General features: G+C 41.7%; 2 protein-coding genes across 2 annotated transcripts in view; both read left to right on the top strand.

The window, feature by feature from the left end:
- Positions 1-22,570, top strand: part of Ptprd (protein tyrosine phosphatase, receptor type, D) — a 2,326,896-nt gene that overhangs the window by 1,817,495 nt on the left and 486,831 nt on the right.
- The window catches only part of LOC148005865 (uncharacterized), a 129,939-nt gene continuing 112,704 nt past the window's right edge, over positions 5,336-22,570 (top strand). The window contains exons 1-2 of the mRNA XM_087551822.1: positions 5,336-5,339; positions 6,290-6,983. Coding sequence (XP_087407948.1) covers positions 5,336-5,339; positions 6,290-6,983 — 698 coding nt within the window. The remainder of the gene's footprint in view (positions 5,340-6,289; positions 6,984-22,570) is intronic.

The following is a 22,570-nucleotide window of genomic DNA, read 5'->3' as shown; positions in this document are numbered from 1 at the left end:
GGTTTTAGTTTTTTCTGTTGAATCTTGACGCACATTCTTTCATTAAGGAGATTCAGCTCCCTCCGAGCTGCTGATTGCCAGTCATTAACAGCCTGCTGTATGCCACAAGCTTGAAGATAAGAGTCAGGCTTGTGCAAACGAAACTTAAGCAAGCGCTGCTGTACTTTTCTGTCGTTCTCTTAAGCAGTACACATTTTGGCTGGCCACGGGGTCAATAATAAAATTGTGGTATGCAGTTTAATTTCATTTCCAGGTTATGTGCTATGACTTTGACATTCCTCAGATACTGGAATCAAGACTTTCATTCTTCCCAAGATTCTCCCCGCAGGAACTGCCTGGGATTCTTTTTCACTGTGTGCCTCGTTCTTGTGCCAGTCAGCTAAAGACAGCCTGCTTCATCAGCTTCATCAGTTTTGGCTCTCTGTAGAATGTCCTCTATTCGGTGATTAATTACTACCTCTTCACTGACTTAATCATTGCTGTACTTTCAAATATCCCTTCCTTTGCATTATGGTGAGACAAAGATACTAAACAGAATGTAAATACATGCTCACTCTTACTATCCTCTCATTCATCCCGCCATTAAAAATGTCTTAAAAAAATGGGGCCAGCAAGATGGATTCGGGCACTGCCTACCAAGATGGATCAACAGAATATGAACTCCCAAATCCACATTGTTAAAGAAAATAACAGAGGCAATCATGTTGTTCTCTGACCTCAGTATGTAGCTTGGTACACATATGTCCCTTCCCACAAATACAATAAGCAAATGTTTTTCAAAATGTTAAAATGGGGCTGGTGAGAAAGCTGAGTGGGTAAAGATGCTTGCCTCCCAAGCAAGGTGAGCTGATTCCGCCCCCAGGTCACACATGTCCTTCCATCTCCCTGTGCATTCTGTGCCATTTATTAATACACACAGAGGTACATGTTTGAGACTGTGCATGCGCTCACACACACACACACACACACACACACACACACACACATTTTAAAGTAAAAAACATATAGAGAAAGGACTGAAGGAGCTGAAGGGGTTTGCAACCCCATAGGAAGAACAACAATATCAACCAACAAGATTACCCCAGAGCTCCCAGGGACTCAATCACCAACCAAAGAGTACACATGGAGGGACTCCTGACTCCAGCCACATATGTAGCAGAGGATGGCATTGTCTGGCATCAATAGGAGGAGAAGTCTTGGTCCTATGAAGGATCATTTCCCCAGTGTGGAGAAATGCCAGGGTGTGGAGGTAGGAGTGGGTGGGTGGGAAGAGGGGAAGCATCCTCACAGAAACTGGGGGAGGGGGATGGGAGAGGGTAGACCAGAAAGGGCGTAACATTTAAAAGGTAAGTACCTAAAATATCCAATAAAAATGTAAAAATAGACTAAAATTATACGTTTAGAACAAAAAATAACAGTAGACAATTGTTTTCAATGAAAACTTCAGCATCTAAAACATGAGGTGATGAATGTGTGCTTTTTCCTTACCTTAGTAACTGTGGGCCCATGCGTGTTAGCAATAATGCTAGTTTTCATTTAATTTTATTTTTGGTGAGTCAGGGTCTCACTATGTAGTCCTTGCTGGACTTACTATGAAGATATTTGCATAGTTCCACTTGCCACTGCCTTCTGAGTGCTGGGACTAAAGGCGGACATCACTACGACTCACCAATACCTGTATTTTAATAAGTGATTTCTGTCATTTAAAGATGGGAGGCCTCTGAATATCTGAACTGCATAGTTTTAAAAACAAAATTGACACAATTTCCCTATTAAGAATACTGAAAACCAGTGCTTAGTGAATGTATTAATGGAGCTTCTTGACAAATCACCTGTTAAATTTCAGCTGACAGCTTGTCATATGATAATTATAAATAATTGTAATATACGACTATCATAATGCATGCAACAAAAAAATAGGAAAGTAATTAGAGAATATCCTTTGTTTTCCCCCCTTCACTTCTTGCTCAAATGAAAAAATGACCCAATGTTTCACTTGGGTTGGGATAGCGCCAGTGGTTAATGGAATGCCCCACTCTACTAAAGAATTTAATGGGAATATCCATTTGTCACAGTTGCATGCTGTAATCTCCAGTAGCTGAGCCAATGGAAAATAGCATTGCAGCACAATGTCCTCTACACAGTACAGGTGAGGGCGAAGTGTGGCAACTGAGCTGGCCAAGAAGAGGTCTGGTTTTTTTTTTTCTTCTCTGAGAATGATAGGAATATTTTTAGTTGTTGCCCCAGGTTGGTTGGAAATGTGCATTTATTTCATATGCAGAGATCATTTATAAACATAAATGATATATATAGCACTACTCAAAACTCCTACCTACCTCCTGTATCCTGAAAGCCTACTGGTATGTCAGGGCTCTTTCCGTAGTAGATGAGAAAGGCCAGGGTCTAGTTCAACCATTTCTTGGTGGTGGATTTGAACTTTCAGACCCAGGGAATTGGAGCAAACCATGTAAACTTGTAACCCTGGATGCAGAGTCCTCAGCACTGTTCAGAAGAGTTACTGCATCCATTCTTCCCAGTGATGGTAGAAATATAACCACTGGTGTGAGCTATAACAATGTATCCTTTGTCTCCCAGTTAAGCAAAATATTTTTAATTTAGGGTCTCACGTTTCTCTCGTTTTCCTTCACACTGCCTCCGTGTAATGAGAGCAGAGCACATGCAGCCAAGAGCTGCTACACGAATTCAATCTAGCAATTTCTCTCTAGCATTTTAACTTGTAGCAGTGAATGTTTGAGGATTAAAACCATTCATTATTATTTCATTTCTGCTCTTAGCAACAAGTTAATAAAGAATGTTAGACAGAGCCTAGCACCTGTAAGAATGGTCTGGTATTAGCTTCAGTGCTTATGAAACTACACACATGTCATTCGGATCTATCCTGTGCTTTTCCGTTCTAACTGAATTTCATAAAGAAAAAAATCCATACACTCTTTTCAAGGAAAATATTATTAACATCAATTTATTGCATCTTTTAGCTTATATTTTTCATCATTACAGAAATAAAAGCAGTTTGGGTTTGAAAAGATATAGATGCAAAATTCTAGCTTAGCTACTGGCAAGTTCTCCAAATGGCTAAATTTTGTACTTCATCTGATCCTATTTCCTCACTTAAACCCTGAAACTAATAATATTGAGCCAGAAAGGCAAAGGTTTTGGTTGGAGATGAGGCCATGGCTTCTAGACTTAACCCCATGATCAAAGTAATTCTTTCTCACTTTTCTTTCACTGGAAAAAAAAAAAACAAGCAAGCAAATCTGTAACCACTCTATTCAAGAACCTCTCAAAAGGTCACTATGTGCCTTTTGAAAACCAGGGGGAGCTGGGTGTGGTGCATAGTTCTATAATCTCAGTACCAGGGTAGGGGAGGCAGGAGCATCAAGAGTTCAAGGTCAGTTTTGACTACAAGAGCCTTTTTTCTATGACGCCCCACCCATCCAAGCAAAACAATATGATATGATATCATGCTTATGACATAATACAAGGTAACGGCTATTATTACTGTCAGTATGATCATTTTTAAATTAATTTGCTATGCTTCCTGATAAATGAAAGCAAAACCCCACCAGTACTTCTAGAAACAAACTACTTTGGAGGGGGTCCAAAACAAACTCATAGTCACCCTAGCTGAATTATGCACTCAAGGGGGTGTGTATCCCAGCAAAACTCCTGCACGCTATTCTTTGCAGAATGCCAGAGCTAGAAGGGAATTAAGCAGGTGCAGCACTATCGTTTCATTTTCTCTGGTGTAAATGGCTATCATTTTTAAACAATCTACATATGTTGTTCAATAATGACTTGGAAAACCAGTTTACTTGACCCAGAACTTAAAGATAACTGTGGATATTTTAGCATTAGGGGAAGGGGGCAAAGGCTCCTGAATTTGTATATTACCTCTGCTTTAGACACCTTGTATAACCTTACAGTCTCAGAGACGAAGTTCCCTTGTTTGTAATGATGAAATGAGACTAATCAGAAACCCACCCACCTCTAGTGTTCTTTGGTTAAAATATCCAGAAGACCAAGCAGCCCAGCTGCTGTGTGAGATGCTGCAGCATTAGCTCCTGAGTGCATTTGCTACCATCGTGGCCGTGTGTGTGTGTGTGTGTGTGTGTGTGTGTGTGTGTGTGTGTGTGTGTGTGTGTGTCCAGTCGAAATCTCACTCACTTCTACTTGGATGTGTCTGTGTATCCTATCTTGCCTTCCTTAGCAGCATTACCCTGCCTTTGTCTACATTTCTTTTGTACAGTAACAGCTGAGACGAGATGCCACTCAGATCTCTATTTCCTTTTTTAAATGTGTTTGGTTATAATAGGGACTCAAACATCTAGGACCTTCTGGTGCGGAAGAAGTTGGGCTTGCCATTTATTCGTGCTGTGATCCACGTTGCTCACCTTGGCAACAGCCAGTACTGAGTTCTCTAGCTCCTAGTTGGAGAAGAGAGTACTTCCCAGACCATGAACCCAGAGTAGTCAGGCTTCACTGCTAGTAGGCTCTGATCAGCAAGGTCAGATGTGGAGGCAGAAGGCACCTTGTCTTTCCAATGCCCAGAGGAGGTATTTCCAACATCTAGATGAGAAAAGTAGGGTCACTAGTTCATGAGGGAGGATGTGCCAATAAGGGAGACAATCTGTAGTTTATATACTGGAGGAGAGTGATTTACCAAGAAGCTCAGATTTCTAGATTAACTCTGAGGGCAGAGAGATTAGACAGTTCATTGTCTCTGTTCAAGCTTTCAGTGGGTTCCATCCAAAACTTGGTTAAACATGGCTTGGAACTTGCACAATAATGCACTTCTTTGTGGTTCTCACTGTAAGGCTAACCATTCAAAGAGGAGGAAATGGAGGTTAAAAACAATAAGGGAGAGTTGGTCGAGGGTGCTTCTTTACTCCCAACATGTTGAGAAACTAAACGACATCTCATAAGACTCCTTCCAAACGGTATGCCTTCGTTTTGCAGTGTACAGGACAAGAGGAATACTGACCATCCATTCAGTAATTTTCAAGTGCACAGCATGCAGAGGACTGAAGCAGATACACAGGCAGCTAGAGACGACAGTCAGGGTGCTAGATACTGGACCACTAGGTTGCTTCTAAAGAGGTCTGCTTACCTTTGCTCCTTCCAAGACTGTTCGAGTCTGCAGGAGTAAGTGCTGTTTGCATTGGCTGGCCTGAACACAGAATGAGCAGTGGAGGTGGCTTGAAGGCCCAGGCTTCGCTTCACTTGACCTTTCTCATGGTGTTCCTAATGAATTTTGATGGGCTGGTTGCCAGTGGAGGCTTCCAGCTGCTGACTTCCCCCACATGCTGGAGATCGTATGAGTAAGGAAGAAGCTTAAACACGTCTTTTAGCTAGCAATCCGCACCAGGCACCTTTTCCACCCTGGTCCAACCATTGGTGCCTGTCTGGAGAGGTTTTTGTTGTCTTTCAGGAAAGCCGGAGAGCAGTGCTTTGCTAACATAAGAGCAAGTAGTTGAAAGCACCCTAGGAGTTTTCACACCAAGATTTGGGTACTTCCCTTCCTTCCTCTCTGCCTTCAAAGTAAGGATCCTACAGAAAAGTCCAAGAAGGAGGATGCCAAGGTGAACTGGGATAGACACAACTCAGTCTCATCAATGAACGCCCCTTGTATTATTCAACTGCTTTGAATAGGGCGCGACCAGCCTTTCTTCCTCCTGTGCTTCAGGAAGCAGAGCGGGAAGCGCCCGGGTGTGCATGTGCCTGCACCAGGATGAGTTGAGTGAATCTGAGAGGGTCTTTTCTGGCTGGGTGGAAGGATGTTGGGGAGTGACGTCACCCAGCCCCCTCCCCTTCTCTCCCCTCTCTCTCTCTCTCTCTCTCTCTCTCTCTCTCTCTCTCTCTCTCTCTCTCTCTCTCTCTCTCTCTCCTGCTTGTGTGCGCGCGCACGCGCTGTGTTTCAAGTGTGTTGTGGTGTGTGTTTGTGTGTGTGTGTGTGTGTGTGTGTGTGTGTGTGTGTGTGTGTGTGTGTACACGCGCCCCTTCGCCCAGTTCTCCAGCCTGTCCCTCCTTACTCCAGCTCTCTGGCCCTCAGTAAGTGAGGTCCAGATTGAAGGTTCGCCAGCGGGCGCAGCGGACTGGCTCTCCCCGCCCGGGACGCACCCACACTCACACTCGGGCTCAGACGGCACGCACACACAATCCCCAAGCGCTGGGCACAGCGATTCCGTGGGATCTCCAGCAGTTACGAGGATTTTAGAAATCACCCAGACAAGGAAACAAAGAGAGAAGCCTAGAAAATTACTTTCCTGAGCTCCCTCATTTCATTTCCCCAACCGAGCCACCTCGCCGGCAACTGTGACCGCCAGGTTCCCGCCAGGTTCTAGGTGTGGGCTGGCCACTCCGTCCTGGCTCCGGCCAGTGCAATCCGGACCCCACTCCCGAGCTGCAGGCACCCCTCGCCCGCCCCTCTCACCCCCGCGGGCCTCAGTATCGGGTTATCTCGCTCGCGCTTCACTTTTGGGGGGAAGAAGACAAGAACCGGAGGGAGGCGCTGAGGGGGGCAGCCGAGTTGCTATTTGTGGCCAAAGAATCTGCTTTAAAAGCAGCGGCAGCGGCAGCAGCAGGAAGGAGGAAACGGGAGAGGCGGAGGGAGGAGGCGAGACGCGGCCGGACCCCCCAGCAGCGCGCCGGAGCAGCCGCGCGAGGAGGAGGAGGAGGGCGCGGAGGAGCGTGGAGGAGCGGGAGGAGCGTGGAACAGCGGGAGGAGCGGGAGCGGCGGCGAGCGGCGGGCGCCAGGGCCGAGGACACGGCGCTGGCAAAGGGAGGCGGGGCGCTCGGCAGCACGGCCGGGACTCCCGCGGACTCGCCACTTGCGGCTGCCGCGCGGGCTGGGCGGCGGCGGCTGCGGGACTGAACAGCCGCCCGGAGGCGGCACGGCCTCGGAGGGCTGGAGCGCGGTGTTGGGAGCCGCGCGGGCGGCGGCTGCCCCGAGCCGACGTGAACAGGTAAGCCGTCCGGGTTCTGGAGCCCGGAGCCCGCCTAGCCCGGGACCGCCGAGTGCCCGGAGCGACTCCGCTCCGGATTCTGCTCAGCCACGGTTCGGCGATTTGCCCCGGGCGGCAGCGGCCCGTTCTGGAGGGCGATTTTGGTTGATTCTCTGCTCTGAACTGGTGCGGAGAAGGAAAAATAGGAGGCACTTGAGGGTCCGTGGCTGCCTGTGGGAGGGGGATTGTTTGGAGCGCTTTCTGTAGCCGGATAGGAGCTCTAGTTCTGCTGCGGGAATCTGGTGTACTCACACACACTCGTACCAGGGAAAGGAAACGCATAATTTATTATGAAGAGTTGAAGTAGTAGGAAACAATTCAAAAAGAAAGCCACCAACCAAAGATTCTTTGCTTTGCTACACGCTGATAGTAGGCTTTTCCATAGACATGCTAAAAACAACAACAAAAACTTGCCCTGGTTCTTCTCCGCGATGTTGATTTTATTTTAAATCTTTAACAAGTGAAGTCAGTTTTTGTTCTGCTTAGATTTTTTTTTTGTAAGTATGAGCTTGGTTTTCATCAATCGTGTGTTCTAAATTACAAATAGTAGTGCCATTCTTCAAAACCCGGACTATCACAACCCACTTGTGTTGTTTCCAGTTCGCCCCCCACTACTCTACTTGCCTAACATTTCCTGTTGCCTGGGTTTCTTGACTGGGTTATATCCCCCAACCACATCTACAATCTGCACCTTAAAGGGATCACTGGCCCTGTATTTGCTCTTAAATTGTTTATCTTTTCTCTTTTACGTGCTCCGATAGCTAATGCTAGGGAAGTAAGAGGCAGCAGCTCACACATTTTGAGCCCTTTAGTAACTAGTAACTGTTTAGTTCACGGATTTGAGGTTGTAATTAGCTACAAAGGCAGACTTTGGTGTATTCTTTTTTGCCCGTCTGTAGCACAACTACGCTGATTCCCTTCAACCAGAGGTTCTTCTGGTGGTGTGCCTATTTCTCTGTCTCAGAGTGAACACACCAAGGTCTCAACTTGATGCAAATCCAGGATGGTACACCCAAACTCACAACATTCTGATTTAAACGAATCTTTAAATGATCCCAATTGTGAAAGCACTATTGATCTTCAAGGGAAAGCATCTTCCTTTGAACAGATCTCTTCTATGGCCCCATATTGTACCAAAAGGAAGCACATTTTTTATGCTCTGTATCCAAATTCTTGAAACAGATCTCCTAAATGGACAATAAAATTTCCCCTGCCTCCTGCCTCCCATAATCATGTACTGTACTGTCCTTTTCAACGGAGCTAGCAATTCTGTGACAGATTTTTTAAATTCACCCGCATGTTATCATCTATTATTGTACTTTCAAAGTGTGAAATTGACAAGCTGGTCACTTTCATGAATTCAGCTGTCAGATTGTGTCCAGTTAAAAATTGCTAAAAGCTGTAAATGTGCTTGCCTGGAATTTTCTTTTGTGAAGGAAAGACACAGGGGGATGGAGAATTAAAGGGTGTTTTTAATTGTAAATATTTTTAAATGGGTGCTGTTATGGGACACACATTGAGATTTCTATAACCATAAAAGAAAAGTATCATTTAGATTTGCCTATCTAATTTAAAATAATGAGCACTTAATATAAAGCCCTTAGTAATGGTGATACAATAGAAATGGGTTTCAAATAGGAAAAGTAGCCCGCAGATGTATTTTAAGGCAGATGAGTGAGATACTACTTTCTAATGACATGTAACGAAGCAGATGTGTCAACTGTCCTATTGTGGCAGTCATGGCAAAAATTCTTGGCCAGTGAAGTTGACAATTAATAAAAGTAATGAAGTGTGTGTGTGTGTGTGTGTGTGTGTGTGTGTGTGTGTGTGCATAAAATTATAAATACAGAACTGCTTAAAATAATGCATGCCATGATTTGACATGCTTTTTAAGATAGACACTCATTGAAAATCAAAATACCCCAAAGTCTAGAACTAAAAATTGGATTCCCCTCAAGTGCTGCTATTCACTAAGCCACTAGGGGCCTGTATAACTGTTCTTATATTCAGGAGACACCTTGCAATGGCTTACACAAACCCTTCCTAGAAGACATTTAAGAAAAATTCAAGTAGGCAGTTCTGTAAGTTGTTTTTTCCTTTTCCTTAAGAAAAACCCAAACCCATGCTCTGACGTTAGCTGTGGATGGATTGAAGGATATTTTGAGAATTTTATTGAGGTGTTCTATGGCATTCTGGTGGTATTAGGGTAATTTTCCATATAGACTCTGAAACAAAAAAAAATTACGCAGATTCTTATAAGATGCCTGTTTCTTAGTTTATGGTAAAATAAAACATGGGAAAAAACATAAATAACTTTTTCTAATTGGTCCAATAACGATATTGCTTACCCAAGGCAGGTTTAGAAGATAAACGAAGCAGAGTTACTTTAAAGGAAGTATGTACACGGATTAATTGTGTGATTGGAATGCTTTTGAAAGTGCTGTGTAAGTTTGTGAGGAAGGAGACACCAAGTCTCTTAAGTCTAGTTTAGACAGCATTTGAGTGACCTGGACTGAGGATGCTGTGTACATCTTTAGTGTCAGTTTCAAAAATCTGAAATTGACCAGCTGTGCCAATCCTGATGACGTTAGACAGTAAGATCAAGTCTACTTGCACTGATCTTCTGTTGCTTTCCAGTTTTTTTCAAATTGAAACGGGTGATTCTTTGTAGAAGAACACACTGTAAATATTTCCATATTGGATTCCTTCAGACTTACTTGACCGATCATGGCACTGAACGACTTTGTACTTTAAAGGATAAATGTGGAATTATCAACACTGTCTTATGTGAAAAATGCCACCCTAAGAAAGATCGATTCCTCAAAGTGTTCTTTTTAAACATCCCTTGCTAATTTCAGCATGTGTTTGTAAGTAGTCTAGAGTTATAGCTTGTTTGTGTCCTGAGAGCAGTAGACTTATTAAAGGCTAATATCTTTGACATCTATACAAATGGCCCTTAGTTCTGGTACCCAAAAGTTTCTTTGAAAGAACTTTGCCTTTGATGTAGAGTACCTAACAGGGTGGCTTCAAGACACACTTGCAGTTACCAATCCATATATTTAAGGTACTAAGTATAAAAGTAATAATGCTCGGTTTTCCATGGGATTCAATGAGTATTTGATAAGTCCGGTTTTTATAAAAGGACAGTCATATTTAATTGAGAAGGTCAGGATGAGAAAGTGAGATTGTGTTAAACCAGATTTATTGGTAATCTCTTGCTGCCCCTTGGATTTCTTTATTTTCTTTGCTTAATCCTTGTTCTGTTCCGTCTCTGGAGAAAGTCACTAAGGAAAGCTGTTTACTGGTGGTGCCATGAAGGTAGTTTGCAGCCTTAAACAAAATCAGCACTTTAAAACCTTCTGTTTTATATTATCGATAATTTGCCAAGAAAAACCAAAGAGAGGAGCTATTCTCTGTAGCCTATGAGACTGAGGATCCCTGTGTTATACTACTTCAGCTGAAGCAGTCTGGTATGTGGAAGGAGATTGCTTAGATAGTATTTGCCAGTGACTTTCGTTGAACAGACGTCACTTGCCCAAGCGTCTGTGGTTTTTATATCGCAGTGACATTTCTACCAAAGGATTGGTTTCTTTGGGATATTCCTATGGATAATCTCGTTTGCTTCTAATCAGGAGTTGGTAATGCTTATGAAAACGTCATTGCTTGGCTTGAGTACATTTCAACAAGGAAAGTGTCCAAATTTCCCTTCTTTCTCTTAAAAAAAAAGGAGAAGTATATTTAAGTTCTTCACAGTTAAGCTCAAAGGAAAGACAGCTTGAGGAATACATGGCTTGCGTTCACTGATTGCTCATCTCATAAAATTATAGCATCCAGTGTAAAAATTGGTAATTTTCTTCCTGTTATAAGTCTTGGCAAGGTCCAAGGGCAAATACTCATGTTTTGTAGCAGTCTCTGACCTAATGAAACCTAAATATTGAGGCCATGATAAAATGGCAAGTTTGTAGCACACAAGGCATCTTTCTTACCAGGCCCATGTCATGAAATTACCCTAAAGTGTTAGCCCCTTGTTTTCCCGTTTAACAAATCACTGATGCTTTTAATGCTGATTTCTTTTCTCTCAGTTAACACTTTACTAATTAGAGTATCTTTAAGACTTGGGTATGAAGACCTGGCCTTAAAGTAACTTAGGATTCTGTTCATTCATATTGCCATACTTCTCAAAGCAGCTGGAGAAAAATGACCCAAGATGATGTTTGCAGTGTCTGCTCTCTGAAGATAATTCAGTGGCCAATTTCAATTAGTTCTGTTTGATGCTGATATACTTAATCAACCACTCTGTATTAATATTTTTTTAAAAAGAATGCATTTTCTTGGCTCTTTAACCATATTCTTCTGTTCCCTTAGTCAAATTTCTATATGTTACAGGCAGTAAAATGACAAAAAGGTGACCATTTGGAAAGCAATGGCAGCATTTCCTGTCTGCAAGGGCTGGGTCATGGATACAGGCAGACAGACAGCAATGGGTCAACCACTTAGGTGTTCCTCTCCCCCAACCTGTGGCGATCAAACCCAGCTTTCCACTACCAATGACTGTGTGGCACTGACATCGTTGTGTTGAAAGCCGAGTCCTATACTCAGGCACCATCTGAGCCGGGGCTTTGTCACAGTGCTTTGCGCTCACTGACCAGAAAGACTGCCTCTCTTTGCTGAGGTTTGACCTTCAGATAACAATGTCAGGAGCTCTGTGGCCCTTTCCATGCTGCTGTTTACCAGTTTTAACATTCATAAACCCATCAGCTTCTTGAGACTAATTGAATTTATAAAATCTTAATTGTCTCTGAAGAACAACAACAACAAAAAAAGCCAACCTTTGAGCTAATGTAGCAGTAGCTAACGAAACTGGGGGTGAAGAATTGACTGTGTGCTTCGTGCTAGGCACATGTTTTATGGTAAATAGCTATCTGTATCATTATCCGTTTGCTCTAAATTGTTGATGACTGATTTAAAACTCAGATCTGTTGGCTGTAGGTGTCTGTATACCCTTCCCTCCTCCTCTGCTTTCTGCTGTTGTATTTTTGTTGTAATCACTGCAGATCCTAGAACAATCTTTCTTGCCCAGCGTGTTCATTGCAGTCTGTGCATATTAGCATGCCTCAGTACACCACTATCTCAGAAAAGCTTTCAAACTAAAAGCTGGAAATGACTTTGCCTAGAATGTACAGGGCGCATTTCCTTTAAAAGTCAAGAATGAATTAATAGATTCCCAAGGATAGCTGTTGATGTGGAACTGCAGTTTGGGGAAAGAAATGCTTAGAAACGCAGTTAATTAAAATACTAAACCAAAATAAGTGCTTTAAAAAAAGTGCACCGCATCTTAGAAAGCTGCTCAGCCCTTGCCTGGTGCAGCTGTCTTTTCCTGAAAGATCCAGTTTCAAGAGCAGTGATGGATGGTGGGTGCCTGTAGCCAGTTGTGGGGTTTGCTCTGAGGTCAAATGTGTTGATGGAAGATAGGAATTTACTTACTGCCTTCTGTCTTTCCCTAAGACCCACAAGCATAGTTCCACAGGAAGAAATTAGACTAGCCACATCAAATGCTGACACAGTGTCCTATTATAGGTCAAAAGACATTTGTTTTCAGTATTTAACATAAGATTTTTTTCCATCCTTCCCAATATTCGCTACAACAAAAGAGAAATATTGAATGGCACTAATCATTTCGTTTTCCAGAGGTAAACCCTCAACACACTGGGAAACATATTTGATCTCCATGTTGCATTTTATTTGAATATTCTTAAAGGGTTTTACAGGGGTGAAACATTACCAATTCATACTTCTCTGGTGGAAATGTTTCAGTTTGGTTCTTCAGATCTATGTTTTTATACCTTAGTCTAACCTTTCTCATGATTATTTGACTAGCAGAGAATAATCATCTAGAAATACCTTAGATACTCCAAATTTACTTACTGTTGTTGTATTTATTTTTTTCCTCGGAGGACTGTCGTAGTTGTGCACAAGAATAAAATACTGAAAACAACTTCTACCGGAGGCTCCCATGGATGAGAACAGTACTGAGCGTTTGTCTTGATTCTTGCTTTCTCCTCATCACAGATTCTCTTTGCCTGTGATGTTCATGCCTTCTAGCTTCCCTCTCTATTAGAAACTCTAGACTATCGGTGAATTTGCTCAGGTCCTCCTATGCTGTCTCCTGGGATATTCCTGACAAGCTAGCCTACAACCAACAATTTCTGCATAGATTACCCTGAAAGTAGATTTCCTAGCAAGTGTCAAGGTCCTGTCCTAAATTTCTATCAGCTGCATGAATCATTATAAATAAAAGACTTTCCTAAATCCCCAGCTGTTTACAATAAGCTCTAAATAATATCTCCTACACATCGTTTGTAGTCATTTTCCTTCCCACCATACCTTGTCTGATTTAGCCCTCTGGAAGGAACTTTGGTGTCTTCTTTGCACGTTCCTTCTTTCTCCTTCTTGCTACTTTCCAGTTCTGTAGTTCTATTCCTGGCATTTCTTTATTGTATGGCTTCCTTTCCCTTTCTGACTTTACCATGTGCTTGGATGTTCGGCAGTCCATAAATAGCTTCCCATGTTGTCTTAGTGTTTTCTCTCTCTTCTGAAATGTGCCTCTCCCCCACCCCCATGTCTATACAATCCGGTGCTAACTCCCCATCCACAGCAGGCACAGTCCTTTGCAGCCTGACTGTAATTTGTATGTCCTGCCTGCTCTCTCATTCGGAGCCCCAAGGTGACCTTTTTTTTTGTGCAAAAGCGGATCCTGAGTTATCCTGGATGGGTCAGCTGTGGGACTCTGTGCTTCTCCATTGTGGTTCCAAGGAACCCTCTTCCATGTCTGTTGTGCCAATTTGTGACCAATGAAGTCTTTATAACTATTGTGTAATCAACTAATGCCTGACTTACTCTATTCTTCCTTTTTTTTTTTTTGGATTGAATTGAAGTAAAGATTTAAATTTGAGTTGTATTTAATTTAAATCCTGAATGTAAAGAACAAATTCATCATAAGCCAATGGTTCTCAACCTGTGGGTTGCAGTCCCCACAGAGGTCACATATCAGATCACCATGACGATTTCTAACAATAGCAGCATTACAGTGATGAAGTCGCAAGGAAATAATTTTGTAGTTGGGGGTCACCACAGCATGAGGAACTGTATTAAATGGCCTCAACATTAGGGAGGTTGAGAACTACTGTAAATATATGCCTATGGTGATAGGCTGGAGTTTTCCTTAGTGGCAGTCTAAGCTATGTGGATGCCCTAGGTTGTATCCTTTGAAATGTAGCATTGCTCTTTGGAGAAAATTTCCTTTAGTAGTGTTGATATTGCAGGCCCAATGATACTGATCACCATGCAACTGTCCTGGTAGAGGCAGGTGTTAAAATGTACTGAGTACTTTCTTGGTTCCTTCCTTCCAGTATTAAGTTTAATTCCTAAACTAATATTATGTATATTAAATGCTAATTCGATATTTCTACATTACTATTTCACAGGAAGAAAAACTGATTAGGAATGAGCTCAAGGTTGAGATGTAATCTGGATGGATCCAAGGGCCGGAAGTATAAGTCAGGCAGTGTTAGCAAACAAACTTTATCTGATTCACACTTAAATCACTCTTTCTTGTTTCAAAAAAAAATGTTAAAAAACATATCTCACACATTGCAAGCAAGTCCGGCTTCTTTGGCACAAATTTATGAAAAATATAAGCATATGTTGAGTCTCTGTGTCCTCGCTGAAGATTTTCTTCCTTATTCTACTGAGAAGCACTTTTCCCCACAGGGGTCTGGGCAGTTGACCTTTGGCTGTTGTTGCTTCCCAGCTCTGATATGTCATGTTTCCAAGGTAGTGACAAGCAGCCGCCTAGCTCTGGACTCAGTCCTGGATACGGTTAGGTGAAGGATCTGTACGAAAAATGATTTTAAAGTAATGAAACCTGGCACTTTCATACTGTCCACTAGGAATCAAAAGCATTTTTATAAAGAGAAGTATAAATCAAGCAGGAATCTCCGAAGAGCAGCCTCCCATCTAAGAGGTGGAGATCTGCCAAGGGGGTGGTGCATACCTGCTCTATTGCTGGCAGCCAGCCTCCTTCACGTTTATCTGGGAACTTTTGTCCATCAGAATGGCTTCTAAATTATTTGCTTTTACTGCTCTCCTGATAATTTTATTATCAATAACAGATGGGCAAGTTGATTATATTTTTCTCCATTTAACCCATTTTATAGGCGTTTATTTGGGACTGTTTTTTGGGGGGGGGAAGTGGAATAATGGTTTGGATAACTATTCCTGACTAATTATGGCTTTCTAAAGAATAAAATTCCGGATGTTATATTTGTTTGATGATTTGGAAAATTATTTGTTCCTTGACAGCAGGGCACCCTGAAGTTTTAAATCAGACATGGTACATAAAGTCACATAAAGAATGCTTTTTTTCTTTTATGAGTCTTTTTGTGTCTTAACGTTTAAGTCCTTTGGGTCCAACTTTCCAAAGTGCTTCTCACATGCAAACACTGGGCTCTTTAGTCCCCCACTTTTCTATAAGTCAATCTATTAACTGTAACCTCCAGGAAGCACTCCTTGCTTTGTGCTGAGGATGCATCCATATTTTGGTTCTTAATAAATGTCTTAAAATGAAAATACTTACTAATTGAGAGTGGCAAATTTAATAAATCTCATATGCATGCTCAGTTACTCTTTTTAAGTAATGATGACCTAAATATGTTTGAAGATGACTTTGTTTTCTAGGTGCAACCGGAATTTGTTGTATTTTTCATACAAACAAATTAAAAGTTTAGAAAAAATTTGATATTTGATTTTTATGTTTATAATTTAGAATATTTTCTCTTAAATCTTCTCCGTTTATCTTGGTGGTACTCGAATAAGCATTAGCTTCCTCCCAGCCTTCTGTCTGCACAGGTCCAGCATCCTTTTTTGCTTAAACTGCAGCTTCTATTCTTTGAATACCTTTGCTTTCTGGCTCTGTAGCCAGCTTGAACTTTAGCAAAACCCAAGTCAATGCTTGTATTAATATTCAGAAAGTACCCTTGTGTGGAAAGCATGTGCTGAGATTTGTTTCCACCGTTCCGTAGTGCCTTGGTTGTTTAAGGCAGGCTCTCCTGTATCCCAGGCTGGTTTTACACTGGCCCAGCTGCTGACGATGGTCTTGACCTCCTGAGCCCCCTGCCTGTACCTCCTGAGTGCTAGGATTACAGGGAAGTGTCTCTATACTGAGTTTTTGTGCTTAATAAATGTTTTTTTAAAAATAATTCTCATAATGCAGTCTCTGATTTCAAGCAACAGTTTGGCTTTGTTGATTTGGATTTAGCTTTTTTATTAACCAGAACATACTTGAATTTGGTTCCTGTTCCCCTGATTGCAAACCTTAAACTAATACTTAAAGCCACCAGATTCTTGGTGTCCTTTCACACCCTTTTCTCCTACCAGCCACAGTCATTTCCTTTTTCCCCTTACCCTCCTCAAAAGACACATATTATGGCTTTGCCAAAGTCTTTGCAGTTCCCGGTGTCCCTTTGGGACTCTTGTACAATCTTGAACAGTCTCTGTTCCCACTTGAATGCTCTCTCATTCATTTCCCAATATATGCAGGAAAATCAGAGATGAGTTAGTTCACGGTCTGAATCTTACATGTTTGGGGTCTACAGTTTATGAGCGTATTGTTGGTTCCTTTGCAGTGTTTAATTTATCTTGTTTGAAAAGGTTCCACTTACCTAGTTGGTTACTAAACCACAACAAAGCCAAATCTGTGTAGACTGTGTGTATCCAGTCATATGCCACTAGACAAGACAAATCTGCCTTTACATCTGGCCTTGGTAAGAATTCCCAGATGCACTTAATTCTGACACATGGTCATTATTGAACCAAAAGCCATCGCTTGGCATGATTATAGCTCTTATTTGTTTTCATTTTAAGGGGCTTCATCCAGGCTGCCAAATGTACAACAGGTGCCTTGGTTTTATACTTGCCAATCTGTTGTTATTCAAATGACCGTCCTAACAGAGACTAATGGCATCTAATAAAATGATCTCCGTTCTGGCAAGCCAGGCTTACAAGAGCAAGGGCAGTGGGAACTAACTGCATAGGCCTCACACATAGGTCCCTGGTTCATCTTGAACCACGGACATTTTCTCCAGCTCAGTGTTACTGGAACACTGGGGTTTGTAGCATCCAATCGTATTTGAGATGGACTGGCTGGGTGGTATGGCAACAAGCTAGATGCTCTAGTTTATTAGTGAATGGCCGTGTCATCACTGTAAGGCAGAGCCAGGCCATCTTTTCATGCCAAACAGCTGATATGTACGATGGCTTGTATTTCCTGTTGTTAGAAATTTGCCACACTGATTCCATAAGGCTGTGGGAAGATAGGACTGCTACCGGAGATAGCTGGTTTGCAAATAGGAGGTGATGACTGCATGTTAGAGTCGAATAACGTATGCAACTTTGGTTTTATACGTTTTAGAACATTTATAGTGAATGGAATGTTATTGCTCAAAGCAATAACTTTGACATCTGGCCATGCATACTTTTCAAGAGTATGGGTGATGGCATAGGTTGGAACCTGGTCTTTGGGGGTGTGTGTATGCATTAGCATGGCATGGATTTCTGAGCTCTCATATAGTTCTTGAACTCGATTGCTTTGCCACTGAGAATTACTGAGAATTCATTCTCTAATGAATTGCCCACTGCAGCGTTCATGATGCTGATCAGGGGTAGGGATGAGGGAAACACTGCCCACTGTAATTTTCACGAACAGAGATTTGCAATACTTGAGTTGCTTCTTCCTCACCTCCAATTGGAGATCTCTCTGCTGTCTGTTGGGGAAAAGGGTTTTGCTAAATCACTCATGGTGATTCCTAAAGTAAGGAATGGGGAGCCTGTTCTTTGCTACATACATAGCCACTCTCCTCTTTCACTTCTTCCACAGTTGACTGAACACAGTGGTTTCCTGTGACCCAGTGTACAGGATAGATCTTAGGTTAGGACTAGCCTATTATTGGACCATCTTTTTGTATTATTTATGCCCATCCTATTTGAAAAAAGATTTGCAGCAGCTATTAAATCATTCGCTTCATTATCTTTAATAAATCACCTTGGTAGAATAGACAATGGCTTATTGTACAGATGGTTAGTTTCTATGAGAAATGTTTAAAATATGCTTCTTCTTGAGCTCATTTTGAATGCTATTTTGTGTTCATAATGTTTGTAAAATGTAAAGGGCCCTTCCAGAAGTATCCTAGTATACATACTAGTCAGTTCATAATTTTAAAAATAAACAATGACTTCCAAACAGTTTTTGAAAGTACATTACTTAAAAGTAATGTTCCTGTGATTAACATTCCTTTAGTTGTATGTGGTAAGATCTGCTACCTTTGTTGATTGGGTAAACCTTTCTTTTATGGACAGAGGAAAAGGCACAGAGAAGTGCAGTAGGGCTTTTACGTTGTAACGTTCTTGTTCTTGGCCATTAACTTTGAGAAAAACAATGCAGCAAGCAGAGATTGGCTTCTGTCTTACCTACCCCTATCAATGTGTTTCTTACGGGAAAGACACAAGAAATAAGCATGTTCCTCCTAAGCATGTTCGCCCACCCCCTTTTAGAATATCCATGCTCCAGAGTGAAGCCTCACAAAGGTCTCCTTAGGTGCAGGTAAAGACTAAGAGCCCTTGGGGCAACATCTTGGTTTTGTCGTGGTAGAGGTCATTTCTCAGATGCCAAATGGGACATTTTCTAAACATCGTAGAAAGAACATTACACTAAATTTGATACATTTTTGCGAAGGAACTAATATGCTAAAACCTCAAGTCCCTAGTTGACTCCCTGGGGCTCAAGACTAGTCCTCTCCTGATTGATACAATCCCTGTTCTGACAGTCATAGAGCCCAGGCCCATGCAAGGCTGCCTTGGGAGGAATCTGCCAGAGTCTAGCGTCTTCTCATTGGTACTCAAGGGAAGCAACAGCAGACAGATCTTCTTGTTCCTAATTATCTAATTTAAGAAGCCAAGTTTCCTTATTACTTAATTAAATTTAAATGTAATTAAGAGCTCCGTTGTGCTAGCTACATTTCAAGTGGCCAAAACCCACGCATAGCTAGTGACCATGTAGAGGAGCTCTGGTATGGAAGTTTCCATTGTTGCAGGAAGCCCTGTGGGATAACATGGGTCCACTTGACTTCTGAAACATCATTTGATCCTTTCACGGTTCCAGTGTAATAAAGTAAAGGGCCACCATTTATACGCTTAGGGTACCCAGTGATCTTATTAGCAAGAAATGTACCAGCCAGATGGGAGTGAAAGATAGCGTGGTTCTGAAATACATTTATTCTTGGGGAAAGTGAGTTGATAGCAGATTTTGTGCTTTTTGTCTAATGAGTACAAGTTCTCTGATTTTGTCCTAGCTTGATGCGGAGAATTAATAAGGAAACAGATTGAGCATTGCCAGGCTCACATCTCTCAGATTTCCAGGGAAGCCTCTTTGCTGCTTTCCAGGTGATCTTTGTCTGTCTGTAACTGTATGGGTGGGATTAAGGAATGGTGATGGAATTGAAAACAGGTGGCTCAGCATGATGATTTTATAGTTTAACATTTATAAGGGAAGCCCTGTGAGAGAAAGGGTTTTCTGTAATGGGACAGCAGGCTGGGCTGTTCCTACACAAAGTGGATAGGTTTGCTATCTTAAATTCAGTCCGCAGAGAGCAGCGCCTGGATCAGGGTGGCAGAGCTGGGCCAGAGGGAGGTGTGTGAGCCATCTGAGCCTCCTGCTTGGCAGCTTTCCTGATGCCCTTTTGCTTTATTATAGTGCTTTTAAATTTTGTTAGCGATCAAGCCAATCCAGTGTCACATGTAATTAATGCTGACAAGCACATATCAGAACAACCTGTTAGGAATTGCTGAAAGAAGTCTGGGGGCAGATAAGTGACTTCCAAGCACCACCCCTGACAATCTGTTGGCTATGAGAGGCTGGGAGAGAGACAGGACTAGACTAGTCTCTTAACCCTTACTTCTCCTCACCCGAGATTCCCCAGGCCAGGGTTTAAAGGCTCAGTTCAATATTTCAGAGCCATCAAATGGAAGAGCTGAGAGATGGGGGATGTGCGTCATGGCTTAGTATAACCCCTGGAAGTGTCATTTTTTTTTACCTCAGTCTTTCTTCTAGCCACAGAACCCAAGATAACCCTTCATGTGCCTTTCTCTTTTCCTTACCATTGTGAGCCTCTGTGGCTCTCCCGAGAGAAGGCCACAGGAAAGGGCTTTGCTTGGTCAGGTAGAGGTTTTTTTTTCCTCATCATTGCTATTGTTTATCAAGATGATATTTTGTTTTATGTTGTTTAGAAGGCATATTTATGTAGCAGCCAAGGAGGATAAGGTGTTTAAAACTCAGGTTTCAGACACTGTAGTCATGTCCCTAACACTTTTCTTTTTTAATTAAGATAAGCCAAAGTAGTTTTCTGAGAGGTTAAGGGTTTTTTTTTTTTTTTGTTTGTTTTTGTTTTTGATTTTTTTATGGTGATTAATAATGGATATCATTAGTTTGTATTTAGCAAAAATTTTACCTTAAAAATGTACAAAGACTTTTGTTGAGATAGCCTATTTTTTAAAAAAAACAAAAGGTTTATGAAAGTTATTCATTTATTCTGGTCTGTCTATGCATATGTAAAATTGTATGTATGGGGAGGTCGGAGATGTGGACTTAGTTTTCTTTTGCCACAGAGTTTGAACTCTTGTCCCCAGGCTTGGGTGGCAAGGGCCTTGGCATAACCTACAGAGTCTAGGAACAAAGCCTGCTGTTTCTAATCAAGACGAAGTGTGTGTGTGTGTGTGTGTGTGTGTGTGTGTGTGTGTGTGTATGTTGTGAGTGCATTATAATAATCTTGTATTGCCTTAGAACAGTTGACTTTGTCCCACCAGACATTTAATTCAAGAAAAAATGTTTCTCCTACCAAAAATGTGTTTGTTTGCTTAAAGGACTCTTGGCTGGGTGGAATGTGTCTGATGGGGTTTTGTTGTGTTAAACCAGACGTTCTGTTTTCAACCAGTTAATCCACTAGAATTTGGGAATGTTCACCTCTTACAAACTCTCATTTTTTCAAGTCTTGGCGTTTTATTAGGTAGCATCTTTCTTAGTAATTGGAGTGAAATCGGGTTCCTTCCTATAATTACAGATCTAAATCTTTATGGTTACAAGAATATTATGAGCTATATAAAACGGCCACACATTTTCACCCCAGACCGATTTAATAGCCCACCTCCTCATCCTTGTCCAAATGTAGGCATTGCTTATGATATTCCAGGTCATGATGAATAACTTGAAGTTAGTGTCATAAGAAGGATCGTATGACTTTCCCTTATGGATATCCAGCAATTCATACATGGTACTGCTCTTTCTCAATTCTGTTTCCTGTGCTGCAGAAGGTGCAAAGGATGGACTGCACCTCCAGCTTTACTGACACAGTGTTGCTAAGTTCATTAACAAGGAAATCATTCCCCTCTTTCGTTATCTTAGTTTCAGTTTTAAGGGTGGGCATGGTTGGTTCTTCAGAAAGACACAGTACATGTCTCAGTATTTGTTTGTATGTGTGGTGCTGGGAATGGAACCCGTGTCTGAGTTACATGCTGGATAACCACTGAACCACCGAGCCATTTCCATAGCTCATGCCAGTATATTAAGATGTTACCTGTAAATATTTACTGAGTAAATTACCGAGCCTTAGCATTCATTCCCATTCTGAGTGATCACTGGAAACAAAGACACTGAATGCCCTATTTGGGAGTGTTTTTAAAGTGGCAATATAAGAAAAGATGGGACAACAGTACAGTGGTTTGAAAAGGAAGGAGCTGAAGAAACTCTCCAGATGAACCTTTCCCTTCAGTGACAAAACTGGAGCCATCTTTGCCTTTCTCCTCTGGACTTGTTTGTATTTTAAAGCCATAAACATGATAGAGCCTTTCTTAGAAAATTCAGAACTAAAAGAAAAATGTCCCTCATAATATTTTCAACTGAAGACAAACCACCTTTCTAACCTAGTCCTTCATGCATCATAGTGAGTTTTCTATCTGGTACTTTGCCAGTTAGTATCTAGCACAAGTATTTTCCTTTTGTATGCCATCTTCTTTCTTCCTCGTGACTGCATCTCTATGACTATCAAGTATTTTACTGAATGGGATGTATTGATTTTTCTGTTGATCATTGACTCTTCCCATCCAGCATACATTCACTCTCCCCAATAAATTAAGAAAGGTTTTAATGAAGAATGATGCACGAAACAAGGATGAGTGGAACGAAATACCACGGCATTCAGATAGAACTCTTAGGAAAGGAAATGGTGTTCTAATTCTAAATGCAAAGGAATAACAGGGTCCCTTGCTGTTATGAATACAAAGGTTTGATCAACATTTTCATGGAAATACATCTCTCCTCCATCCCTCCGTCTGTCCCTCTGTCCGTCTGTCTGTCTGTCTCTGTCTCTCACACATACACACACACCAACACACACGTATTATGTCTGTGCTTTTCATTTTTGAGATATTTTATTATATAACCC

The sequence above is a fragment of the Rattus norvegicus genome, chromosome 5, assembly GCF_021556685.1.
Source record: "Rattus norvegicus strain SHRSP/BbbUtx chromosome 5, alternate assembly SHRSP_T2T, whole genome shotgun sequence".
Taxonomy (NCBI): Eukaryota; Metazoa; Chordata; class Mammalia; order Rodentia; family Muridae; genus Rattus; species Rattus norvegicus.
This window is presented reverse-complemented; position numbering and strand designations above follow the sequence as displayed.